This window comes from Mesoplodon bidens (assembly GCF_964165515.1).
Source record: "Mesoplodon bidens genome assembly, chromosome: 5".
Lineage (NCBI taxonomy): Eukaryota > Metazoa > Chordata > Mammalia > Artiodactyla > Ziphiidae > Mesoplodon > Mesoplodon bidens.
Window position 1 is genome coordinate 72,602,325 of NC_138161.1, and position 24,482 is coordinate 72,626,806.

The 24,482-nt window shown below is 37.1% G+C and overlaps 1 protein-coding gene across 5 annotated transcripts in view; it reads right to left on the minus strand.

The window, feature by feature from the left end:
* Window positions 1–24,482, minus strand: part of ATP2C1 (ATPase secretory pathway Ca2+ transporting 1) — a 124,771-nt gene that overhangs the window by 68,795 nt on the left and 31,494 nt on the right. For 3 of the 5 annotated variants that reach the window (XM_081235788.1, XM_081235792.1, XM_081235791.1), the window contains 2 exons: window positions 2,269–2,379; window positions 699–815 (listed from right to left, as the gene is read on the minus strand). In XM_081235788.1, the coding sequence (XP_081091914.1) occupies window positions 699–815; window positions 2,269–2,379 (228 nt within the window). Of the gene's footprint in view, window positions 1–698; window positions 816–2,268; window positions 2,380–3,657; window positions 3,722–24,482 lie in introns of all 5 variants that reach the window. The other 2 variants (XM_081235789.1, XM_081235790.1) reach the window with 1 other exon arrangement.

The following is a 24,482-nucleotide window of genomic DNA, read 5'->3' on the forward strand; positions in this document are numbered from 1 at the left end:
GGAGCCTGCGTGTCCGGAGCCTGTGCTCCGTAACGGGAAGAGGCCACAACAGTGAGAGGCCTGCGTACCGCAAAAAAAAAAAAAAAAGAATTTATTTGTTTGGCAAACTAATCCTACTACTTGAAAACTGGCCATAGGAGTTTTTTAGCTTTTCACTAATATACTTGTCATAAAGATAAGAAAAATCCTACAGTGAATCTTTCTGAAAAGATGAGGACATTAATAAAATATAATTAAAAATAGCTATCATCTATTGATAGCTTACTATCTCCTAAGATTATTATCCCCATTTTATAGATAAGGCTCAGAGGATAATAAAGAGCACAGAGCTAGTAAGAAACAAAGGTGGAACTTGTACCCAGGCAGTCAAATGACCTAACTTTTACTAATTAACTAAGCTAGCCATATTACTTTTAAAAAAATTAGCATTTCTATAATGAAAAATATTTAAGTTAAGACACCTGCAAAGGAAACTACTGTTAATAGTATCACCTCCATGTAATATGTCCTTAAAGATTTGTACACTAAAATCATAGAAATTCCAATGTAACAATAAACTCTAACAAATGAAAAAATTTAGGTAAAAAACGTTTTTAAAAATTATTTCCTTTCTCCATAAATAATTTCACAAAAGTAAACAACTACATTTACAAAAATACATGTAAGTTACACAGCAGGAGAAAATAAAAATATCTCACCTGAGAAATATACTTCTTCCATAGTGGCTCATCTTCACTGATATCAAACTCATTCCAGCCATGGAAGGCTCTCCGATGACTTACTTCACATTTGTTTAGACCATTCTGAAGATCAGCCTATGAGATTTTACCCATAAAAGTCATTGAGAATATTAGCAGAGAAAAAAAAAAGAAAACACAAAAAAAGTACATACATATGATCACACTTACAGGAACTTCTATGACAGTCAAAACTAATCTATGGGGACAGAAAGCATATCAGCGGTTGCCTGGGGCCAGAGCACTGGGAGGGATTGGCTGCAAAAAACATGTGGAAGCTTTTTGGAGTCATGAAAATTTTCTACATCTTAATTGTGGTGATGGTTACATGTGTCAAAATGCAAACTGTATATTTAATATGAGTACACTGTATTTTATATAAATTATACCTCAATAAAAAAATTTTTAATGTAAGCAACAAGACAGAGTTTAATAAACAAAAAAATTATGATTTTCTTTGGAGAAAGAGAAATAACACAAACCAGTCAGGATGTACAGAAAGCAAAATACCAGTACATTTTAACTAGTTTTCTTCATTTTCACTGTTGTCTTGTTGTTTTCTAAAATTAGTTTCTCCAAAAGATCATGCATCTTTCTTGTTCTCTGAGTCTATCAAAATTCTGAGATTGGTGTTACCTTTTGTTCTTGGACTGTATATTTATTCCAAGCAGAAAATCTGTGGTTCCTAAATTACTCAAAATAATGAAGTTAACATGAACTGGTTCTTGGGATATTTTATGCCCTATGAACACCACCTACATTCTTCAGTCACTGCCTCTCATGATTTATTATTTTAACTATCATTAAAGAATAAATTACTTGCATCTCTAAAATAATTAAGTTTCTCTGGCCAAAAGCTTTATAATAGAGTTCACTAATAGAGTCTTGTGACACAAATATACTTAGAGTAAGTGGTTTTAAAACAGAGTATAAATACAACTCGCCCCCCAAAAAAAACCTCAAAAAAAGGATACCCGATGTTTTTAATGCCATTGTTAAAATATGTGACTTCTGAAGGAAGAATTTTAAATATTCTTTTCCCCATGTTTCATTAGATTGTGCTTTTTTAAAACTAGGAAGAGGTTAAATTACATAAGCAAAGTTTATTTGCAGTTCTGAACTTGCACTTAGCTTTTACATTAGAAAACACATAAAAAAAAGATAAACTCCTAACTCTACTTATGTTAATAATTAAATTATTTTCCTAATCCAACTAATCCTCACACAGCACAAATAGTCCCTAGCAATACTAACGATCTAGAGTTGCACTGTCCAATCAGGTAACCACTAGCCTCATGCACCTATTTAAATTTCAATGAATAAAAACTAAATTAAATTAATCTCAGTTCCTCCCCTAAACTATCTGTACTTTAAATCCTCAATTGTCATGTTTAACTAGTGGCTACTGCACTGGACAGTGCAGAACAAAATATTTCTGTCATCACAGAAAATTCTGCCAGATAGCACTTATCTATAGAGTCTAAGTGACTCATTCTACTATCCACTCCCTTCCTCCCCACCAAGCACTTACTTGGAGAATGCTTGCAACTTCACTGACTGGTAATTCACTTGCTTTTTTTGATGTCAATACAGGAATCATTGTCTCATTTTCAGCATTAGGAATTTTTTGAAAACGTGCAACCTAGGAAATAAAACCAAAGGAAAAATATTTGAATATACTAAACAATTCTAATGCGGTCTAGAATAAATGAAAATTCAAACGTTCCCAGAAACCTTTTTTCACAGTTAGAAAACAAATATTTTCAGACTAATAATGAGTATCCAGTCCTATTAAGATAATTTTATACTAACCAGGTGCTACTCCAGAAAGCACATTTCAAAAATTAAGTCACCAGTGCTAGCTAGAACACAAAATAATTTTCACATTAAAAAAAAAAAGATGCTATTTCTACACCAGTGTAATGAGTAAAAAGTAAAACAGATGTCCTGTCTAGCAGATCCCAATGATTACATGGAGTCATAATCCTCCAAACTCATTATGTTTAACACGAGGGACAAGGAACAGCTAAGCTCGCTCCATTTTAACTACTCCTGTTGACCAGCTCATTTCTTAACTATCCAGAAACGACACCAGGCTACTCTACCGAAGCACCATGACAGAACATCAGACTTACAAACCCATTCTCAAACGAGGGGAAACAGAAAGCAGAGAAACCAGACAAGCACAGGACACACAGGTGAGTGAAGGGGTTGTGAACAAGCAGAGTGAGTCACAGAGATGATGGTTGTAACCATAGCACCTACTTGATGCAGCTTCATAAGCAAATATCTACAGAAAAGTGTTTAACACATTTCTAGAAATAAATCCCCAGACTTGAATCTTTATAGACAAAAAGTTTTGAAAAAGTATGAGAAAGGGAGACAAAAGCTCCACGATGAAACTTTAGAGAAGAAAACATTTCAGCTGCCACACATCCACTGATGTAAACAATACTGAAAGTGAAGTGATCATCTTATTGCCAAGATACAAATCTTTAAGCTTTCAGGTGAAATGTTTTCAACCTTGGATAATCAACATATTTAGGATAAAATATTTCCCTAAAAATTGTTTTTGAGGCAGCACTTCTTTAAGACAACAAATAAGGTCAGAAAAATAATAATTTAAGTTTCTATTATTATTAAAGTATTATTATAGAGACCTGTATCCATTAAAAAAAAAAAAAAAAAAAAACCTTTGTACTTACTCCAAAAAAAAACAGTAAATAGCTATGGAAGAAAAAAAAAGGGTTTCCCAATGCGTCCAAGTTCTGGAACAATCATATACACATTTTCTAATCTCATCTATTACAAAGGCATTTTTAAATATTTAAGTATTTTAAAGAAAAGAGCATAAAGTATTTTTCTTTTAATGAGAAGATACTAGTGACCAAAAATTCTGAGGAAATTGGAAACAGATTACCTTTCTTGACATGGTTATTTTATCTTCTGAGATCATTAAGAAGGCTCAGATATGTTTACACTGCCTGCAGTGACAATAAGATTAAGAAAACCTTTTATTTCTAAGATTCACGTACATCAGTTTCTTCATATATAATATGAGGATAGTGCCTAAAGTTGTTTGAGGATTACATCCATTAATACAGCATTTGACCCACTAGTAATAAACACTGAAATAGCTATTTTCTCCCAAAACTATTTAATATTTATACGCACATACTCAATAATATAATGAGCTCAATAAATTATTAAGGTTAGTAAAGCTAGATTTGCAGTAATTCTTCTATTAGACATACTTCTATTATTAAACATATCATTAATATATTGGAAACTGCCACCTCCGGTACAAGAGCCTTACTCATAAAAGTCTTTTTTAAAAGTTACCCTTTGGTAGTTGGTATATAAATAGGGTCTATGTTGGAACACACTTTACATAAAATCCCTCAGGAGCATTACATGGGCCCAAAAGAGCTCAAAAATCTCAACAGAAGGAAGTGAGACTGTATTTCATTTAGTAAAGGATAAGATAACTCTCTACATATATGAAGGGCAAGAGGGCAACCCCAAACCCAAAGGGTGAGTTTACAGCAGACCAACTTCAGGACTTAGAATGAAGAGTGCCAGATGCTGTGGGTGGTGGCAGAGGCTGGATGGCCATCCACGATAAGGACCGGTTTCCACAACAGAGGGAGGCCACAGCCCAGTAAATTCTTGGCCAAAGGCAGTGATGCTAACTGTATTTATGCTTACTAGACTCTATATCAACTTAAAATTATGAAAGCATTAAATTTTAATCCTATTTTCTTTTTAAGCAAATGTTACAGAGATTTACCAACTCAGATGGGTTGTCAGTTATATAAATCATAAGAATATTTTAATTTGTTCATTCATTTACTCTTTTAACAAACACCTGCCATTTACTGAGAATCTGACTCTGTGCTAGGCCCTTAGAATTTAACAGAGAGCAAAATAAGGGGGAGGGCAACTGGAGGGAAACAGAAGACAGGTATTAACAAAGAACAGCAAAAATGAATGGAAACTGACATGATCACTACTATGAAGGAGTCCACGGCTAAGGGCGCTTGCGATCAGAGACTACAATCAGGCCAGGAAAGGTCTGATGAGGAAGTGGTGCTTAGGGAAGTGAGAGGCAAGAAGTTGCCTGAGGGAGGGGATGGAAGAACAGAAGGAACTGAACATGTGAGGAAGGGCGAGCACAGCGAGAGTGAAGCACTAAAGATGGCCAACATTCATCCACTCATTCACTCAGTCCTTCGACACATAATCGATGCTTATTATTCTTGGTACTGGGTGACCAAACAGGTAAGAACTCTATCCTCATGGAGCTACATACCAATAGGAAGCAAAAGACCATAAATAATACATGATAAATGTTCTAGAAAACAATTAAGAAAAGAAGGATAAGCAAGGGAGGAGTTACTTCATTTTACATGGTGGGGGCTGGTGGGCACCACAAGGAAGACCTCTCTAGTCAGGTGACATTTGGGCAGAGACCTGAAAGAAGCAAGGGAACCAGCTATTAGACATCTAGGTAGATATGTCCAGGAGGAAGGTGGGTACACGTGAACCTGGAAGAGGTCCGGGCTGAAGCAAGCACGTGTCGTCATGAGCATATAAATGGTATTAAATCTGAGGATAAACATACACACCAGCACAGAAGAAAGGGAAGAGATCTGCAGGCTGACCCTAGGGCATCCTCCCAACAGACAGAAATCCAAGATGAGCAGTGACCAAGAGAAAAGACCAAGAAGGAGCAACCAGTGAGGTAAAAGGAGAACCAAGAGAGAAGCAAGTATTTCAAGGACAGTGTAATGGGCTGGGCCAAATGTTACTGAAAAAATAAGATAAGAACTGAGAACTGACCACAGGACTTGGTGACAAGGAGATAAATAAATGAGTTCAGTGTAGTATAGTGGGACCCAAAAATCAGGAGTGGGTTCAGCGGAAACAGCAGGAGAGAAGTTAAGAGACAGCCAGGTATAAGTAATTCCCATTCTGATGCAAAAGGGAAATGCAGGGAAATGGGATCATAGACAGAATGAAATGTAGGGTCAAGAGCTGGGTTTTTTTTTTTTAAGATGGAAGAAATAACATCATGTTTGTATGTTGATTAGAATGATAACTGACAACGCAGAAGAGAGACAGGACAACTGATAAAGCGACATTCTGGACTAAATGAGAGGGGTGGAATCTGGCCCATTTCGAATAGGGCTGGCCTTAGATAAAGGGATGGACAGTTCATTCAGTTACAAATGGGAAGGCAGAGTAACACAAGTAGGATGCAGGCACGCTGGTAGCTATGGTGGAGGGAGCATATTGAAACACTCCTCTGAGAAGTATCTGGATTGAAGAAATCAAGACAACATACAAAGCAAAAACAGGCTAAAGAAGTGGGTGGGGATCCATCCTACAGGGTCCTATGGGCCATACTGTAGAATTTCTATATTTATCTTAAGAGCAAAAGGAAGACCCTGAACTGTGGTCTGAAAAATAATAATAATAAATAAAGGCTACAAGTTGGAAAATAAAAGGAGTGGAGAGTAAGAGTGGTGAGAATACGACCAGTCTGGAACCTATTACATAAGTCTAAACAACAGCTAAATGTAGCTTGGACAGGGTGATGAGGTGCAGAAATAGTAGAAGTAGAGGTAAAAGTGACAGGACATGATGATGAACTAGATTTCTAGCTTGTCTTATATGCTAAATAGTAACACTATTCACCCTGGTAAAGAATACTTGGAGACTCTTTTCAACAAATGGTGCTGGGACAACTCGATAACCACACAAAAAAGATTAAAGCTATACCCCTCCCTCACACTATATATAAAAATTAATTCAAAATGGATCAAAGACCTAAATGTAAGGGCTGAAACTATAAAACTCTTAGAAGACATGGGCTTAAATCTTCTTGACCATGGCATCCTAGACATAATGCCAAAAGTACAAGAAACAAAAGAAAAAGATTGCACATCATCAAAATTTTAAAATTTTGTGCTGCAAAGGACACCATCAAGAAAGTTAAAAAGATAACCCACAGAATGGGAAAAAAAATCTGCAACTCATTTATCTGATAAGGGGCTTATATCTACAATATATAAACTCTTACAATTCAACAATAAAAGAAAAAAGGACCAATAACCCAATTAAAAATGAGTAAAAGATTTGAACATATATTCCTACAAAGAAGATATACAAATGAGCAATAAGCACAAGAGAAGCTCCTCAACATCATTAGTCATGAGGCAAATACATATTAAAACCACAATGAGATAATACCTCACACCCACTAGGATAGCTAAACTTAAAAAGACTGCCAATAAGAAGTGCTGGAGAGAATGCAGAGAAACTGGAACGCTCATATGCTGTTGGTGAACTGCTAAAAGGTGCAACCACTATGGAAAAGTTTGGCAGCTATTACGTATTATTGTGCTATTATGCAAACATTTCAGCTTAAAAACAATCTTTGAGTGATTTAGTAATGCTTCAATTTTGAGACTTACAAAATACAAGTAAGTTCACAGAAGTTGAAGGTAACCATCTTAACCACCTGAAATAAACCATTTTACGAGATAATATGTCTTTCACATGTTATTTAGAAGTTCACTGGCTATAGATTCAGGTTTCAGGGAAAACTTCCCTGAGCTAAGCCATGAAGAATGGACAGCAGAGAATAGCTAAGATATGCCAAGGAAGTATTCCAAACAAGAGATGAACACTACTAAGAGTCACAGCAATAGAAATGTAATTTGTATGTAAGTAAGCCAATCTGGCTAAAATGAAAGAACTGTTTTATTATGTACCTCTACCTCTACTAAATGACTCAGATCTACCCAGACAGTAAGACAAGCTATACATTTTTAATTGGATGCATTTAAAAACTGCAGAAACTTTCAGATCTTTAGGATGTTATAATTCAGTCAGATATGGGTCCTATAAACATAGTCCCCATAACAGACCTACTGAACGCATATTTCCATTTTACCAGGATTCCCAGGTGTTTCACTCATATTTTTGAGTCTAAGCACCATTATCCATCAGTTTCCAATTCTGATACAAATCAGAATTACATGGGGGTTGCTACAGACTGAACTGTGCTCCTCTCTATTCATAAGCTGAAATCCTAACTCCCCAATGTAATGGTATTCAGACATGGGGCCTAAGGGAGGTAATTAGGTTATATGGGTGGAACCCTCATGATAGGACCAGGGCCCTTAAAACAAACACCAGAGAGAGCCTGCATGTGCATGAGCAGGGCAGGCAGGCAGGCAGGCTCTCCCCCCGACCCCCGCCCTGCGCCACTCCCACCATGTGAGGACACAACAAAAAGATGACCAGCTGCAAGCCAGGAGAGGACCCTCACCAGCACCCTGATCTTCGACTCCCCAGCCTCCAGAACAATGAGCAATAAATGTCTGTTGTTTAAGCCATCCAGTCTGTGATAGCAGTCAGAGCAGACTAAGACAGGGGTCTTCTGTTTCTGTTTTAATCCAAGTGTCCAGGCCCCATCCTAGAGAGTGTGAATTATTAGGTCTGGGGTGAAGCCAAGACATTTATTTTTAAAAGCTCCCCAGGGCAGGTCTAATGTGCAGCCAATGTTGATAATCACTGGCCTAGAGAATGGGGCTGAAAGGCACAGTTAGATTAAATATGAACATTATAATATTTTATTTTTAAAAGGTAAATACCTTCTAAAATGAGCTACCACCAGAAGTTTATACACTATCCCTGGGGAAAATTTAGTTTTACAAATTCTGTTACTTCATTCAGCACATGAGCAGAAATCTGATTTTTAAAAGAAAGTCTGCAAAGGTAGCCCAAATTACCCAAAAGAAACCAAGCCATGGGGGAAAACTGAAAATACTTCATCCCTGCAAAGTTGGGGAGTTATTAAACAGAGTTATTAAAAGTTTTCAGGTCAACTCTTTGACAGTAAGTTTTCCAAGTTTCATTTGCAAGTAATCAGAAAGACCTCTAACGCCCAAGAAAATCAAGTCTGCCAGGCAGTGAACTTGAACGAACCAGGCACCTCTCCACAGTTGTTTAATAACTGTAGCATGGGAAAGCAGGGCTATCCTGGGAACTCTAAAGGCCAAACCATACAATGCTATTATAAAAATGTGAAAAAGGTATACACAGGCAGAAGAAAACAACAGTGACAAAGCAGTTCCAACAACACTGAGGACAGCAGTTCCAAGAACTGCAGGTTCACAGTGCTTTACAGAAATCAAGTAGACCTGCCCAACTGCTTGTTGATTAAAGCTAAAAGTGAATGAGACTAAACAATCCCACCTAGATGTGGTTGTAATTACTAACACAGAGAAGCTTATGTGCATAAAACACTCTCCAGGTAGAAGGGAGAATCTGCACTTTTGGTACCTGCAAGTCATAATTGTAAGAAAGGCCCATGATACTATCATTAGAAATAGTAGCGAATTTTGGTCCCAAAGGTATTCACCAAATGACTCCTAGTTTCTTTAACTGACCTTCTGGTTGAGAACAAGGCAGCCAATATTTTTCTGTAACCCTGTATAAGTGTTTATATCCACACCACACCACACCACACTCAGCAGGCAGGGGGCGGGGCTGGGAGGTGGATAACAGTAGAGTACAGCAGGTATCAAACCAATCATCCCCTTCAGAATGGGAAGACAGGACAAGGTCCCATGCCCACTCCAACTTCAAACAATAGTTTTGTTTTTATGTATTCTATGTTTTAGCTTTGGGGGAAAATAGTATTTAAACAAAGAGTTTTACAGCTTTAAAGGGGGGGTTGGGGGAGGGGGTGAAACACTCTAGTACAGTGATTTTTCAAACTTACTGGTTTCAGGTCAACTCTCGACAATAAAAATTTTCCAAGGTTCACTTGCAAGTAAACTGAAAGACACTGGTAATCAGAAAGATTACTAGTGAACCTCAGAATCACCTGGAGGGCTTGTTAAAACACAGGTGACTGGGCCCCAGCCCGAGTTTCTGAATCAGCTGGTCTTGGGTAGGTCCAGAAATTACATTTCTAACAAGTTCTCAGGGAATGTTGATGATGCCGGTCCAGGGACCACTGCTCTGGTCAAGGTCAGACTTGACTAGATGCCAGTTTATAATCCCAATTCTACGTCTTGCCATGTCTGTGTCCCAGAACAAGTTACTAACTTCTCCGTGTCTTTTTTTCTCAGTGGAAAATCAAAATATTACCTACTTTCATTTCAATAAGAGCTAAAAGAAACACCATTTATAGAAGTGTGTAGCATGCTGCCTAGCATGTGGTTCCCTTCCCCTAAGGTTAACACTAGTGATATAACATTTATGCATCTGTCTCGCCCCCACTCTAGATCTTCACATGAGTATGACATGGTTTTTGTCATCTTGGTACCCTCTGCGAAGCTCTTAACAATATCCAGCATCAGAAGTACTATTTGAAAAAAAGAAAATACTGGGTTTTTCTTAATGGACAATGACACAGCAATAGAATAGTGTTATCCTGAGACATACCTATGCCTCTTAAATGATCTTTCACTCAAAGTACAAAAAGGTGACAGGACTGATCAGAAAGAGTGTATGTAATCATCCACAAATTTAGTTTACTGTCTTCTACAAGGACTAGGCAAGTCCATGTATTTCAACTTTGAAAGTGTTGAGACTAAGGTTTCCAACTGCCAGACACTGTATTTTATTGGCAAATGTAGCAGCCATGCAAGCAGGAAAAGTCCACCTGTCCCGGATGAAGCTCTCCAAGGATCAGACTGATGGCACGGAGCGGAGCAGAAGCTGGCAAGGGTCTCCTGGTGGGCAAGTCTCAGTAACAAGTGAGGCGTTTATCAAGAATAGAGGTTCTAGAAGTATTCTTGGCAAAAAAATTAAAGCTGCACCCTGACCAGTGGTAACTAGGTCTAGGACAATGGTTCTTAACCCCAACTGTATGTTAAAATCACCTGGGGAGCTTTTAAAAATTCCTACAACAGCCAGAACTCCAGACCAATTAAATAAGAATCCACAGGAATGGTGGGTCCCAAGGATAGGTGGGTACCAGGGATATGGTTCCTTTTTAAAAAACTCCCGAAGCGATAACATACAGTCAGTGCTCTTATTAACCCATCCACCAATTTACAAGAAATACAGGAGATAGAGAAGCACATTAAATTACCTCAAAAGAATGTACTCAGCAAATTCCAGGCTGTGGGAAATTCTACAGAACAAACAACCCGATTTTGTAAACAAACTACAAGGAAAAGAAAAGAAGGAACATTTTTAGACTAAGAGATATTTAAAAGATATTTACGGCCCAATTACGGTGTGTGGGCTGTATTTCAATCTTGATTCGAATAAATAAACTTAGGGGGGAAAAAAATCAATCTGAGATCACAGTTGCATTTAACTGTTTTATCTCTTTCTTTAAATCTGGAACAGTTCCTCACTCTTTTTGTCCTTCAGGACCTTGACACTTTGGAAAAGTACAAGCAGGGAGTACTATGGTGATATTCTACAAACTACAACTTGGGTTTGATTTTTCTAAATGGATGCAAGTGATGCATTTTGGGGGAAAGGGAAACACCACAGAAGTAATGTTGTATCCTCCTCAAAACATCATTATCAAGAGGCATATGATGTTTATGAAAAATGGAACACTGTCTGCCATATCAGTAAACAGAGGATTTCAGTCATCACTGACTGCAGCCACCAGCCTACAGTGAGCTGGTGAGCCCTGAGGAAACTCCGGACATGAAAGCACAGGACACTGGCCCCAGATGGCTGAGGTACGGACCAAAGGAATGACTTCAGTGGGCCCAGACTCCTACATCTTCCCATACAAAGAACGGTGCTAAATTCCTTAATTTGGGATATCTGGCTTTCTTTAATTAATAATAATCTTTTGATGTTTAGAATACCTGCCCTTTGTTGCAAAACTCCTATATATCCTGGCTCCCCCCTCCGCCTCCTCGGAGCAGTTCTCTCAGGGTTACTTGAGATGCTGCCTCCCAGACTTCAAGTTCTAAAAATTCCCACTTAATAAAACATAACTCTCAACTTTTAGGTTGCGAATAATTTTTAGTTGACATTTATTATCGATTTGTCTCCCCAGAATTCATATGTTGAAGCCCTAACCCCGACGATGTGACTATATTTGAGACAGGGCCTTTAAGGAGGTAATTAAGGTTAAATAAAGTGGTAAGAGTGGGGCCCTAATCCAAGAGGACTGGTGGCTTTGTAAGAAAAGGAAGACCAGAAGCAGGCACACACAGAGGAAGGGCCACAAGAGGTGAGAAGGCAGCTGCCTGCCGCCAGGAGGCCTCACCAGAAACCAAGCCTGCCAACACCTTGATTTTAGACTTCCAGTCTCTAGAACTGTGAGAAAATGAATTTCTGTTAAGTCACCCAGTCTGTGGTATTTTTGAGTACTTCCTAACTTTCTGGCACCAAAAGACGTTCAAGCTTATCTTTGCATCTTCCTTGCCCCTACGTTAGAATCAGCCCCTTCTCCAGGGAGCCTTACTTCCTTTCATTGACAAACGTTATTCGGAAGTGTCATGGTGTTAAGGCCTTCACCACAGGCTGAGTTAAGGAATATATACATATATGCACAAACACATATCTATATTTTTAGATTTATCTGTAAATATGTTAAAAACCATGAGTCCATACTGAAGCTGCCAATACCAATCTAACTCTACAGAAGTTCATTACAGTCTTTTCCCTTTCCTTATCTGGAACACTTTTCTCTTACAGTGAAAAACCTGACTTTCATTATCACCATTATATATATTTATTTGCTCTCATCTAGAATACACAGAGTAGTTTTGGAGTTCTAACCTATCACTGTAAAAAAAAAAAATCTAACCCGAGTACAGTATTTGTTCTGTCTTTAGTCTCAAGTTTGTTTATAGTTCTTTTGTCAACAGCCTTATATAGTCAAAACCCTGTATTCCTAAATGACTTAGGTTAGCTCTTCCCATGCCCACCCTTCAGTGTGGTTATGTTATTCATTTGAAATATAGTTAGGTTCATTTGTTTCTGTTTGTATTATTCCATTTGGGATTTGGGGCATATTTTTTTCCCATCCTTGTTAATCTTATTTATTTGAGTATATAAAACATTAATTTAGTTCTAACAGTTAAAACTACTCAAAACAGGTGAAGTCAGAGAAGTGTCAAGCCCTCTCCATCCTTTCAATCTCTCTGTACCCCACCCTCTTTATGTAACCAATCTCGTTTCTAGTTTATCTTTCCTATGTTTCCTTCTGTTCAAATGAGCATATGTGTGTATATTTTATTTCCTCTTCTTTTGCTTAGAGTAACATAACCTATATAGATATTCTCTTTTATCCTGGAGATCAATTTATCAGTCAGAGTTCAGTTCAGATATCTTCCTCATTCTTCCTATAGCTGCATACCGCTCTGTTTTACACACACACACACACACACACACATATACTCTCTTCATACACCATAGTTTATTCAACCACTCTCCTACAAAGGAGATTGCACACAATGACCCATAAATAACCCTGCATATGGAATTTCATATATTTGGAGTTGTACCTTCAGGGAAAATTCCTACAGTTGAAACTGATAGGTCAAAAGGCAAATGCATATGTAGGGCTTTGTTGCATATTGCCAAATTCTCAAAAAAAAGTTGTACCAGTTTGCCTTATCAGGAATGTATAATATGTGTCTGTTTCCTCATACCCCTGCCAATAGGATGGACTGTTATACTTTAATTTTTGTCAATCTGACAGCTAAAACATGGTATCTCAGTGCGCTTAGATTTGCATTTCTCTAATTATGAATTTTAAATCATTTCATATGTTAGGGGTCATTTTCATATGCTGGGGGGGGATTATCCTTAGTGTATTTTGATCATTTTTCTATCAGGTTACTGTAGTATATTCTCTCAATTTTTAAGAGTTAATTATATATTAGAGATCTCAGCCCTTTATCTTGATATATTGCAGATATTTTCTTCTAATCTATCAGCTGTCTTCACTATACGTTTTTTGCCATGCAAAAAAATTTCATTTTAATGTAATAAAATTGATCAATCCTGTCTCTTACTTTCTTTGTATTTTGAGTCATTCTTCAAGACTCAATATTAAGAACATATTTTAAGAGCTAAAATGCCCAGTTCCATGAACTATCTGGTACTCAATAACTAATGGTATAATAACTAAATACTACACAAGGTAGAACTTAGAAAGTAACTGCCAAACTTAACAATACAGAATCTTTAAAGGAAAAAAAAAAGAGTATGTCTTGGTCATAATTACAAAATTCAATGATCTACCTCACACAATATACAAATATTAGATCAAAATGGATCAGCTACCTAAATGTAAGTACTAAAAGTCATAAAACTCTCAGAAGAAAACAGAGGATCAATCTTCATGACCTTGGATTCTTGACAATGGACACTTAAATAAGACACCAAAAGCACAAGTAACAAAAAGAGAAAAAATAGATAAACTGGACTTCATCAAATTTTAAAACTTTTGTGTATCAAGACATTATCAAAAAAATGAAAAGACAACCTACGGAATAGGGGAAGTTATTACAGATTATTTATCAATAAGGGTTTAATATCCAGAATATATAAAGAACTCCTAAAACTAAACAACAAAAATACAAAAAAACCCATTAGAAAATGGTCAAAGGACCTGAATAGACATTTCTGTGTATGTATAAATGGCCAATAAGCACATGAAAAGATGTTCAACATCATTAGTCATAATGGAATGCAAATCAAAATCATAATGACATACTACTTCATATATACTATGGTGGCCAGAATTTTCTTCTTAATTAAAAAAAAAAAGGAAAATGAGAAGTGCTGGTGAGGATGCAGAGAAACGGAAACCCTTGTTTATTGCTGATGGGACTGGAAAATGGTGCAGTTACTGTGCAAAACAGTTTGATGGTTCCTCAAAAAGCTAAACATACAAAAATCATATGACCCAGCAATTCTACTCTCAGGTATAAACCCAATATATAATTAAAAACAGAGACTCAGATATTTGTAGACCAATGTCTAACGCAATATTATTCACAACAGCCAAAAGGTGGAAACACCCCAAGTATCCATCCACAGATAAACAGATAAACAAAATGAGGTATATACATATAATGGATTACTATTCAGCCACAAAAAGAAATGAAATTCTGATACATATACAACATGGATAAACCTTGAAAATATGCTAAGTGAAATAAGCCAGAAACAAAAGTACAAATACTGTATGAGTCCACTTACGTGAAATATCTAGAATAGGCAAATTCATAGAGGCAGGAAGTAGATTAGTGGTAACCAGGGGTAGGAAAGCAGAGAAAAGGGGAAGTTATTATTTAATAGGTACAAGAGTTTCTGTTTAAGGTGAGGAAAAAGTTTTGGAAATACACAGTGGTGATGACTGTAAAACGCTGTGAATGTAATTAATGCCACTGAATTATAGACTTAAAAATGGTTACAACAGCAAACTTTATATTAAATATATTTCACAATTTAAAAAATGGTTCGCACATAAAAATATTCCAATGATGTTACCACCCCTTTGAATCTAAAGACCTAGGTTACGACATTTACAAATTAACCAAGTGAATCTAGCTTATTAGTCTGGCACACATTACTACAAATGTATGCAAGCAACAGAGAACGTTGATGGTTTGGTCAACTCCCTGTAGCTGAAACCTGCAATTCAGACTACACACACCATGGTCACTGTAACATCCTCAAATACCTAAGAGCCTAAAGGTAAAGGTTTGTTCTTCATGCATTCCTAAGACCTGAGTCAAAATGTAAAGGTGAAGGCTGTTCAAAATGAAAGCACAATCCGAAACAGTGGTTTCCATCAAAGTCCTGGTATTTCCTCCCCTAGTTCTATTCTTTCCAATTAAGTGTTTTATTGATAATTTAAATCTATCCACTCAATCTCAGTTTTTGCCCCACATATTACAACTTTCTCCCTCTCCCAAGGGAGACATTTTCATTGCCAAGCTTATCTATTAATTCATCGTTACCAGATTGCTACGTACTTTCTTAAAATAAAACATGTAAAAATAGTAAAGAATATGACAGCTACAATCCCACCAACCACCCTTTCTATGTATCTAGTTCATTATACATTCAATAATGTTTGACATGGTGGCAACTGTACTTTCTTCTGAGCCACTTAGTCAATGTTTAACTCTGGTATTAATGCTGGCAGCCCTCTGGCAATTCTTCTAACCCAGGAGACAGAATTCTTCTTGGTTCTTCCCTCCTTCCTTTGGCAGATATTTCTTATCCCATAATGACACAGAGCGGTAAAGAACAGAATCACTGACCCTTCTCAAGTTTACCTATATTAGCCGTATTACCTCCAACTTAAAAAAAACCTCCAAAATGTACACTTCTTTGAACAAAAGTGCTTCTTAAAGTGCTTTATAATGCATATTTGTAGCTTTTTTCCTGCAACAATGCTGGTAAAAAAAAAAAATCATACAGATTCTCCTGCCAACTTTCACCCATCTGATCCCAAGTTTTAGTAGACTTTTTAAGTGTCCAAGTAAAATAAGTATTTCATTTGAATTTTCAGCACACAGAACTCTTTTTCTTTAGTATCTTTAGTATTTGACATAATCATAATACAACAATGAATATGTTGTACTATTCTATATAACGAAGTTATCCTATTGTAGGAGAGAGACTATAGAAATAATTCACTGTTTATAAGTTTAAACTGGGTTCAATACACACAGAAATATTTTTCTGGCCCTGTCCATTTAATAATCAAAAATTCTTGCCTTCAAAACTATGTGGTATAAAAGCAACTATACTCCAATAAAAATTAATTTAAAAAAATTAAAAGGAACGTGAATTCAAGAAAAAAAACCAACTATGTGGTATATATAAATTTTAGATAGCAAAAGTGAAGTGAGAAGACTCAAGCTTTTGTCTTGCTACTGAGAACTGATTCACCTTAGAGCCATATACTCGCCTGTTTTCATCTCAGTTATCTAATTCTCAAACCGTTCTCAAAAAAGAAGCAAAAAGGAAAAAACAAAGAACAGGATAAAGGACTCAAAGCTCTTTCAGAAGGTGTAGGTAGATACACTCCCCTTTCCACTGCTTTTTCACCACTTAGGTAGGCTAATTAGTTCTCTTAAGATTTAACATTGGCTCATTATTTTTAAAAATATTTTTCATATTCATAACAAAAATTTCAGCAGTAACATAATGCATGAACGCCTTATAAATATGCAGTTGTTTCCCATGCCATAAAAGTTTTTTTTTAACATCTTTATTGGAGTATAATTGGTTTACAGTGTTGTCTTAATTTCTGCTGTATAACAAAGTGAATCAGCTATATGCATATGTATATCCCCATATCCCCTCCCTCTTGCGTCTCCCTCCCACCCTCCTTATCCCACCCCTCTAGGTGTTCACAAAGCACTGAGCTGCTCTCCCTGTCAGCACACAGAACTCTTTAAGCAAGATTCAGAAATAGACTCTGGCATTCATTCCCAGCTGTTGTCTGTTGAATACTGTTGTAAACCATCTGTAATCCAACAGAGACTAAAGTCTTACATAAAAAACAAAAAACAAAAAAAAACCTCTTACCTAGCTAGGTTTTTTTGGTTTTGTAAAATCCACTACTCAATACTTTGCTTCTGCTAACCCTGACGGCAGCTGCTTCCAAGGACACAATTAGGGGAATGAATTCCTAATAGTACACGCCAAGAAAAGCCATATTTTGAAAAACCAATCCCCAACATGAACAAGAAGAGCAGGCAAGAAAACACCATTTTTGTATATGGATAATAAAAAGATAAAGAAAACTGGGGGATCAAGTTACACAGAAAAGCTAAGACATCATAGATTCAGTCTCCCACTTCATTAGCCAGACAACTTGATTTCTGCACTGGTATCAGCTGTTTCTTTTCCAAGCCCAAAGAAACTGGTACTGCACTAATGTACAGTAGTTTTGAAAAGCAAACAGAATAATAATAATAATAATAATACAAGTCTAAGCTTTGACTAACTCCATTAAACAATCACATTCTAAGCCCAACCCCCAAGGAAATCATAGTTCCTACCTCACTTTAAACACTCACAACCCATGAGTATCTCTAAAGGGAATGTTACCCAATAGGAGACCATAAGAATCCTATTAGCTATAATTAAATATTTCATTGCTTGACACAATTAAGTTTGATTTACATGTCCTAATAATGCTGCCTAACAGAGGATATAAGAATGGTGTATCCTCTATTATTAGTAAGATATATAACTGATACATTTAGTGACAACTGAATTTGGACTGACTCAGAAAGCCTCAGAGATGGCTAAATAAAAAGTCCAAACCCACACCTCTGTAAGTGGCCTACGTAGGCCAAGAAGTCTACCACTTAGTCCCCCTGCCTGAAATGCCTGCAGCATATCTCTACAGACAAGAGGAACCAGGTCCAGCCTGCATGCTCGACACCCCACTAAGCTTCAGACCCCATTCATTCCATGAGACTTTTTGTGACAACTCCTCACAACACTGAACTAAGTTACTCACCCCCTAGTATCCTACTTAGCTACCACAGCTCCTCCAAATGTCTTTATCCCTCCACTACAATGTAAATTCAATGGCTTCAAGAACTGCAGGCCACACAAACCAGTATTGGCCATGCCTGGCACATACCTGGTTCTCAGTAACTGTTAAAAGGACAAATGAGGGCTTCCCTGGTGGCATAGTGGTTGAGAGTCCGCCTGCCAATGCAGGGGACACGGGTTCGTGCCCCAGTCTGGGAGGATCCCACGTGCCATGGAGCAGCTGGGCCCGTGAGCCATGGCCACTGAGCCTGTGCGTCCGGAGCCTGTGCTCCGCAATGGGAGAGACCACAACAGTGAGAAACCCGCGTACCGCAAAAAAAAAAAAAAGACAAATGAAAAATTAACAGACTTCTTTTCTAACCATTTCAACTAACACTATGTCCCTAAACAAAAACTGGACACTCCTATGATTAAGAATTAATTAATCCCTTTAAGTTCATACTTAAACTTTCTCTTTCCTGATCTATACTGGGGGGAAACCCTCTTGTCATCCAAAGTAACTAATGAGTCAAAGAAAGATTCAGTGATCTAACTGCTTTCACTTAAATGTCAATGCTCTATTTGCTCCGTATTATAAACAGCTGCAGAATATTTAGATGGTTTTTACATTTATGAATAACTGGGCTTCTTTCTATTGAAATTCATGTTCCCATGCTAAAACTATGCCCTGGAGAAGAAAGGTGAAAAATAAAAGAAGAATCAAAGTTCTCTTAAGTTCCTCAGCATCTCCTTGCATAAACCTTTTATAACTTCATCAGTAACTCACATGTATGTTTTTAATTCCTTGCTTCAATTTTCAATTCTTTTATTAAGGTATAATAAAAGACACTCCAAAATGATACCACTGAACTCAAAGTGGCAGAAAGTAATTTCAAAACGTAATTTGAATGAATTTTTAGTTGTAAACCTAATGGCTTTAGCCCTGAATTAAAAAGAACAAAAATTTCCAGTTACGAGACTTTCGCAGTGCACTTTCACGTTAAAAGATGAATTATTTGTCCTTAAAAGGTACACAAGAAATATGGTATTTTTATTATTTTGAAGCTTTGAGTTTAAAAAAAGTCTAAAATTCCTGATACAGCATAATAGTTTATAAATGTTATCACAGTAGTAGTTGGAAGAGATATAACAGAAAAAGAACTAGTAGTAGTAAGAGTAAGGCGATACAAAACATAGAAAGAAACCAAAAGGTAATCCTGGAGTTCAAAAGTACAATAATTGAAATTAAAAATTCATTAAGGGGACTCAAAAGCTGATTTGAACTGGCAGAAGGAACCAGCAAACTTGAAGATATGACCATGGAAATTTAGAATTTGAGGAAAAGAAAGAAAAAAGATCGAAGTGAACAGAGCATTAAGGACCTGCAGGACACCAATAAGAAGGAAAAGACAGAGAGAAAGAGCAGAGAAAATATCTGAAGATATAATGCTCAATAACCTCCCAAATTTGATGAAACACATCAATATAAACATCCAAGAAGCTCAACAACCTCCAAGTAGAATAAACTCAAAGGGACACACACCAAGACACATTATAATCAAAAGATAAGACAAAGAATCTTGAAAGCAGCAAGACAGAAGTGATTCATTACATACAAGGGATCATTAATAATATAAACAGATTTCTCATCACAAACTATGGAGACCAGAAGAAGGCAGACTGATGTATTTAAAGTGTTAAAGAAAAAAACTAAACTAAGAATCCTGTATCTGGAAAAACTGTCCTTCAAAGTGAGGAAGAAATTAAGACACTCCTAGATAAACAAAAGTTGAGGGAGTTCATTACCACGAGACTTGCCCTACAAGAAACGCTAAAGAGAGTCCTGCAGATTGAAATAAGACGACACTTGACAGTAACGTGAAGTCATATGAAGAAATAAAGATGTCAGTAAAGGTAAATACACAGAAAATTATAAAACCTAGTATTGTTGAAACTTTGGTTTGTGACTCCACATTTTGTTTTCTACATGATTTAAGACACTAACGTATTTTTTCATGAGGTTTTTGGATACACAATGTATAACAATGTAACTTGGGTACATCAACAACTGAAAGGAGTGCGGGTGGAGATGTGGAGGAGCAGAGTTTGTGTATGTGATTGAAATTACACTGGCATAAATCCAAATTATGGTGCTGTAACTTTATAATTATGCAGCACTCACGATAACCACAAAGAAAATAGCTAAAAAATATACACAAAAGTCAGGAAGATAGGAATTTCAATGTTTCACTACAAAAACATCAACTAAACACAGGCAGTAGTGCAGGAAATAAGGGACAGAAAAGCTATACGGCATACAGAAAACAAATAGGAAAATAACAGAAGTCCCTCATCAGTCTGCCTTAAAAAGGAAGGAAGTTCTGAACTATGCTACAATACAGACAAACTCTGAGGATGTTATGCTAAGTGGGGTAAGCCAGTCACAATAAATGACTCCACTTATATGATGTACCTAAAATAAACAAATTCATAGCGACAAAAAGTAGAGGTTACCAGTGGCTGGAAGGAGGGGGCAATAGGGAGTTACTATTTAAAGGGTACAGAGTTGCAGGCTGGGGTGATGAAAAAGTTTTGGAAATAGTGGTGATGGCTGCACAACATTGTGAATGTACTTAATGCCACTGAACTGCACACTTAAAATGGTTAAAATAGCAAATTTTGTTATTCCTTACCTTACAATTTAAAAGAAATAATGTAATAATACCAAAAACCATTGACTTGTACATTTTCTTTTTATACATTTATTTATTTTATTTATTTATTTTTGGCTGTGTTGGGTCTTCATTGCTGCTCGCGGGCTTTCTCTAGTTGCCGCGAGTGGGGGCTACTCTTCATTGCAGTGCACGGGCTTCTCATGGTGGTGGTTTCTCTTGTCGCGGAGCACAGGCTCTAGGCACGTGGGCTCCAGCAGTTACAACACGTGGACTCAGTAGTTGTGGCTCACAGGCTCCAGAGCACAGGCTCAGTAGTTGTAGAACACGGGACTTAGTTGCTCTGCTGCATGTGGGAGCTTCCCAGACCAAGGATCGAACCCGTGTCCCCTGCATTGGCAGGCAGATTCTCAACCACTGTGCCACCAGGGAAGCCCAACTTGTATATTTTAAGTGGGTGAATTTGTATCTGAATTTACAGCTCAATAAAGCTGTTTTTAAAGAAATCTAGGACTTCCCTGGTGGCATAGTGGTTAAGAATCAGCCTGCCAATGCAGGGGCAGGGGCTCGATCCCTGGTCTGGGAAGATCCCACATGCCGTGGAGCAACTAAGCCCGTGGGCCACAACTACTGAAGCCCGCGTGCCTAGAGCCCATGCTCCACAAGAGAAGCCACCGCAATGAGAAGCCCGAGAACAGAAATGAAGAGTAGCCCCCCGCTCGTCGCAACTAGAGAATGCCCATGGCCAGCAACGAAGACCCAACGCAGCCAAAACTTTAAAAAAATAAAATAAAATAAAAAGTAAATTAAAAAATAAAAAATCTAAGAACAAAGCTTCTTTATAACTAAAAACAACCTTGGTGCAAAAAAGCTTCTCATCCTCCCCCTCCCAATACACACCCAAAAAATCTTGAACAGATACAGAGATAATTTTTTTTTAATTGTGGAAAAGAGAAAACAACGACCATTTAAAAGCACTGCGTATCTGAGAATTTCTCACAAGGGTAGAATGCTAAGACTGTACAGTCTCCTGATGCCAAAAAACATGATTTAAATTCTGTCACGTGCCAAAAACAGAAAACACATGGGCTAAAACTGGGTAGATTTCTGGCTAGGTGGGCCAAAAGTATTAATAACTCAGTGCCACTAGGTGTGCCACTAGGCTCTATCCATTTAATAGTCTATCAACAACTCAAATACCTAAATAACATGCCTATCCAAGATGACATCAACTCAAAAGCCAGAGAGGGGCAGCCACCTTGCCTCATAACTCAAACAAGCTTATCAGACTAAACCAATGGGTATAGACCATATACCACTATCTTCACATTTACAAAAGCATATATATACTTTATTAGAGATAAATGTAAAAACCAAAACTCAAAAACCAACTACTAGAGCACCAGATGCTAAGGCTCTATACTGCTGAAAAAGGTAAATAACATCTTAAACTGCATTATGAGAAGTACAACTTTTAAGCCAAGGGAGTAACAGCCCCAGAGTACTATCCGATCCAACCACACCCTGAGGATTCTATATTCAGTATAGAGCAACATTAGGGTCTGCCCCAAAGTGTGGCATACTATGGTGACATACTACGGAAGTGAGGTCTTAAGAAAACTGGTGGAATAAGTTAGGAATATTTGGCCTAGAGAAGAGAATTATGAAGGGCAGTGCATGACCATTAATTGGACTTCAATAAAAGTTTCTAAATAAATAAAGGATATGACAGGCACCTTCAAATATTTTAAGGCTGTTAAATGAAATACGACATTCTGCTGAGATTAAGGAAAGAACTAGTGTCAACAGACACAAGTGTAGAGTTTCCAATCACCAAAAACTTTCTAGGAGAGAATACTGGTGATTTTTATATGGGGTGGGAAGTTGGTCCCCCGAACTCTAAAATTCGACAACTTGGAAAAGTGCAGGGAGATACCACTGCCTCCTATCGCCTGTGGTATACTAAGGTTTCCGACAATGAACAGAGGTTACTACCTCGGTTAAGGAAGATACTGTGAAATGGCTACCTTCCACACTGAACTTTAAGTTCCAGAACATGGACCCAAAGAACACTGGCACAATCAGCCTCCAATGTAGACCAACACTTACATATTGCTCATTTGACAAAATAAAAACTAGCACAATCGCAAATCCTATTTTTCTCCCATACTTAGAATATTTGGGAATGATACAGTAGGTTCTAAATGCTATTAAATATTTGTATCCAAGAGCTAATTCTAATCCATTTTCAGTAAAGCAATACAAATCACACACCAAAAAAAAATCCATTTACCTCTGCAGACCAACAGGGATCATACACAAAATAATCAACTTGAGAGAAAAGGACAAATCTTTTACTCCTAAACTAGTATAAGTTCTTAACTATATTACTAAGTCATTTTTAATGATTTTTTTAAAAAAATAAAAACCTGCTCATTCTTTTTTAGAGTCAAGTAATAAGAAAGGGTTTAAAATAACAAGTGCATCTCCCCAGTCCTACTGCCCAGAAGTAACCTCTGTTAACTCTGTGTATACTGCCAGACATTTCTATGCCAATATGTTACAAGTTTTGTTTTGTTTTGTTTTAATTACAAATGGAATCACATAACCACACTTGCTTTTTTCACTCAGTACATCTTGGACCTCTTTCTATTTCACCACACATACTGATCTGCCCCAATTTTGTTTAATGGCTCACAAAGCATTTCATTATACAGTACTGCCCCAGTTTAACTAGTCCTCCTGATGACAGACATTTGGGTTATTCCCATTTTTGCTATTATAAATGCTGCTATTATATTTATGTTATAAATATACTATATCATTATACAAATCTCTTTATATGCTTATTCAAGTACAGATACAAGATACATTCCTGAATGTGGAATTGTTGGGTGTTATTTTTTATTCTGACAGCTATCACTAAGATGCTCTCCAAAGGAATTGTGGCAAATGAACTCCCAGTATCTGTCAGGAGCTTCTATTTTCCCTGCAATATAGCCAAGATTAAGCATAACCACATTTTTTCATCTTTGCCAGTCTGATGAGTGGAAAATGTTATTTTAGTTCTAATTTCTTCATTACTGAAGTTGGTGACCTTCTCGTATCTTTTGGCCTTCTGCAACCTTTTTCAGTGAAACATTTGTTCATGTCCTTTGGCCATTTGTCCCTACAAGTTACTGGCTATTTCTTATAGATATAAAAAGCATTCTGTAGGAAGTAGACTTTTGTCATTTGTTTCAAGTGTTTTTATCATTGGTTTACAGTTTAGCTACTTACTTTTTTTTCTTTCTTTTTAAAATTTCATATGATCAATGTTTTGCATTATGGTTTTGGGGTTTCATCTCATGCTTAGTTTTTTTTTTTTTTTTTTTTTTTTTTTTGCGGTACGCGGGCCTCTCACTGTTGTGGCCTCTCCCCTTGCGGAGCACAGGCTCCGGATGCGCAGGCTCAGCGGCCATGGCTCACGGGCCCAGCCGCTCCGCGGCATATGGGATCCTCCCGGACCGGGGCACGAACCCGTATCCCCTGCATCGGCAGGCGGACTCTCAAC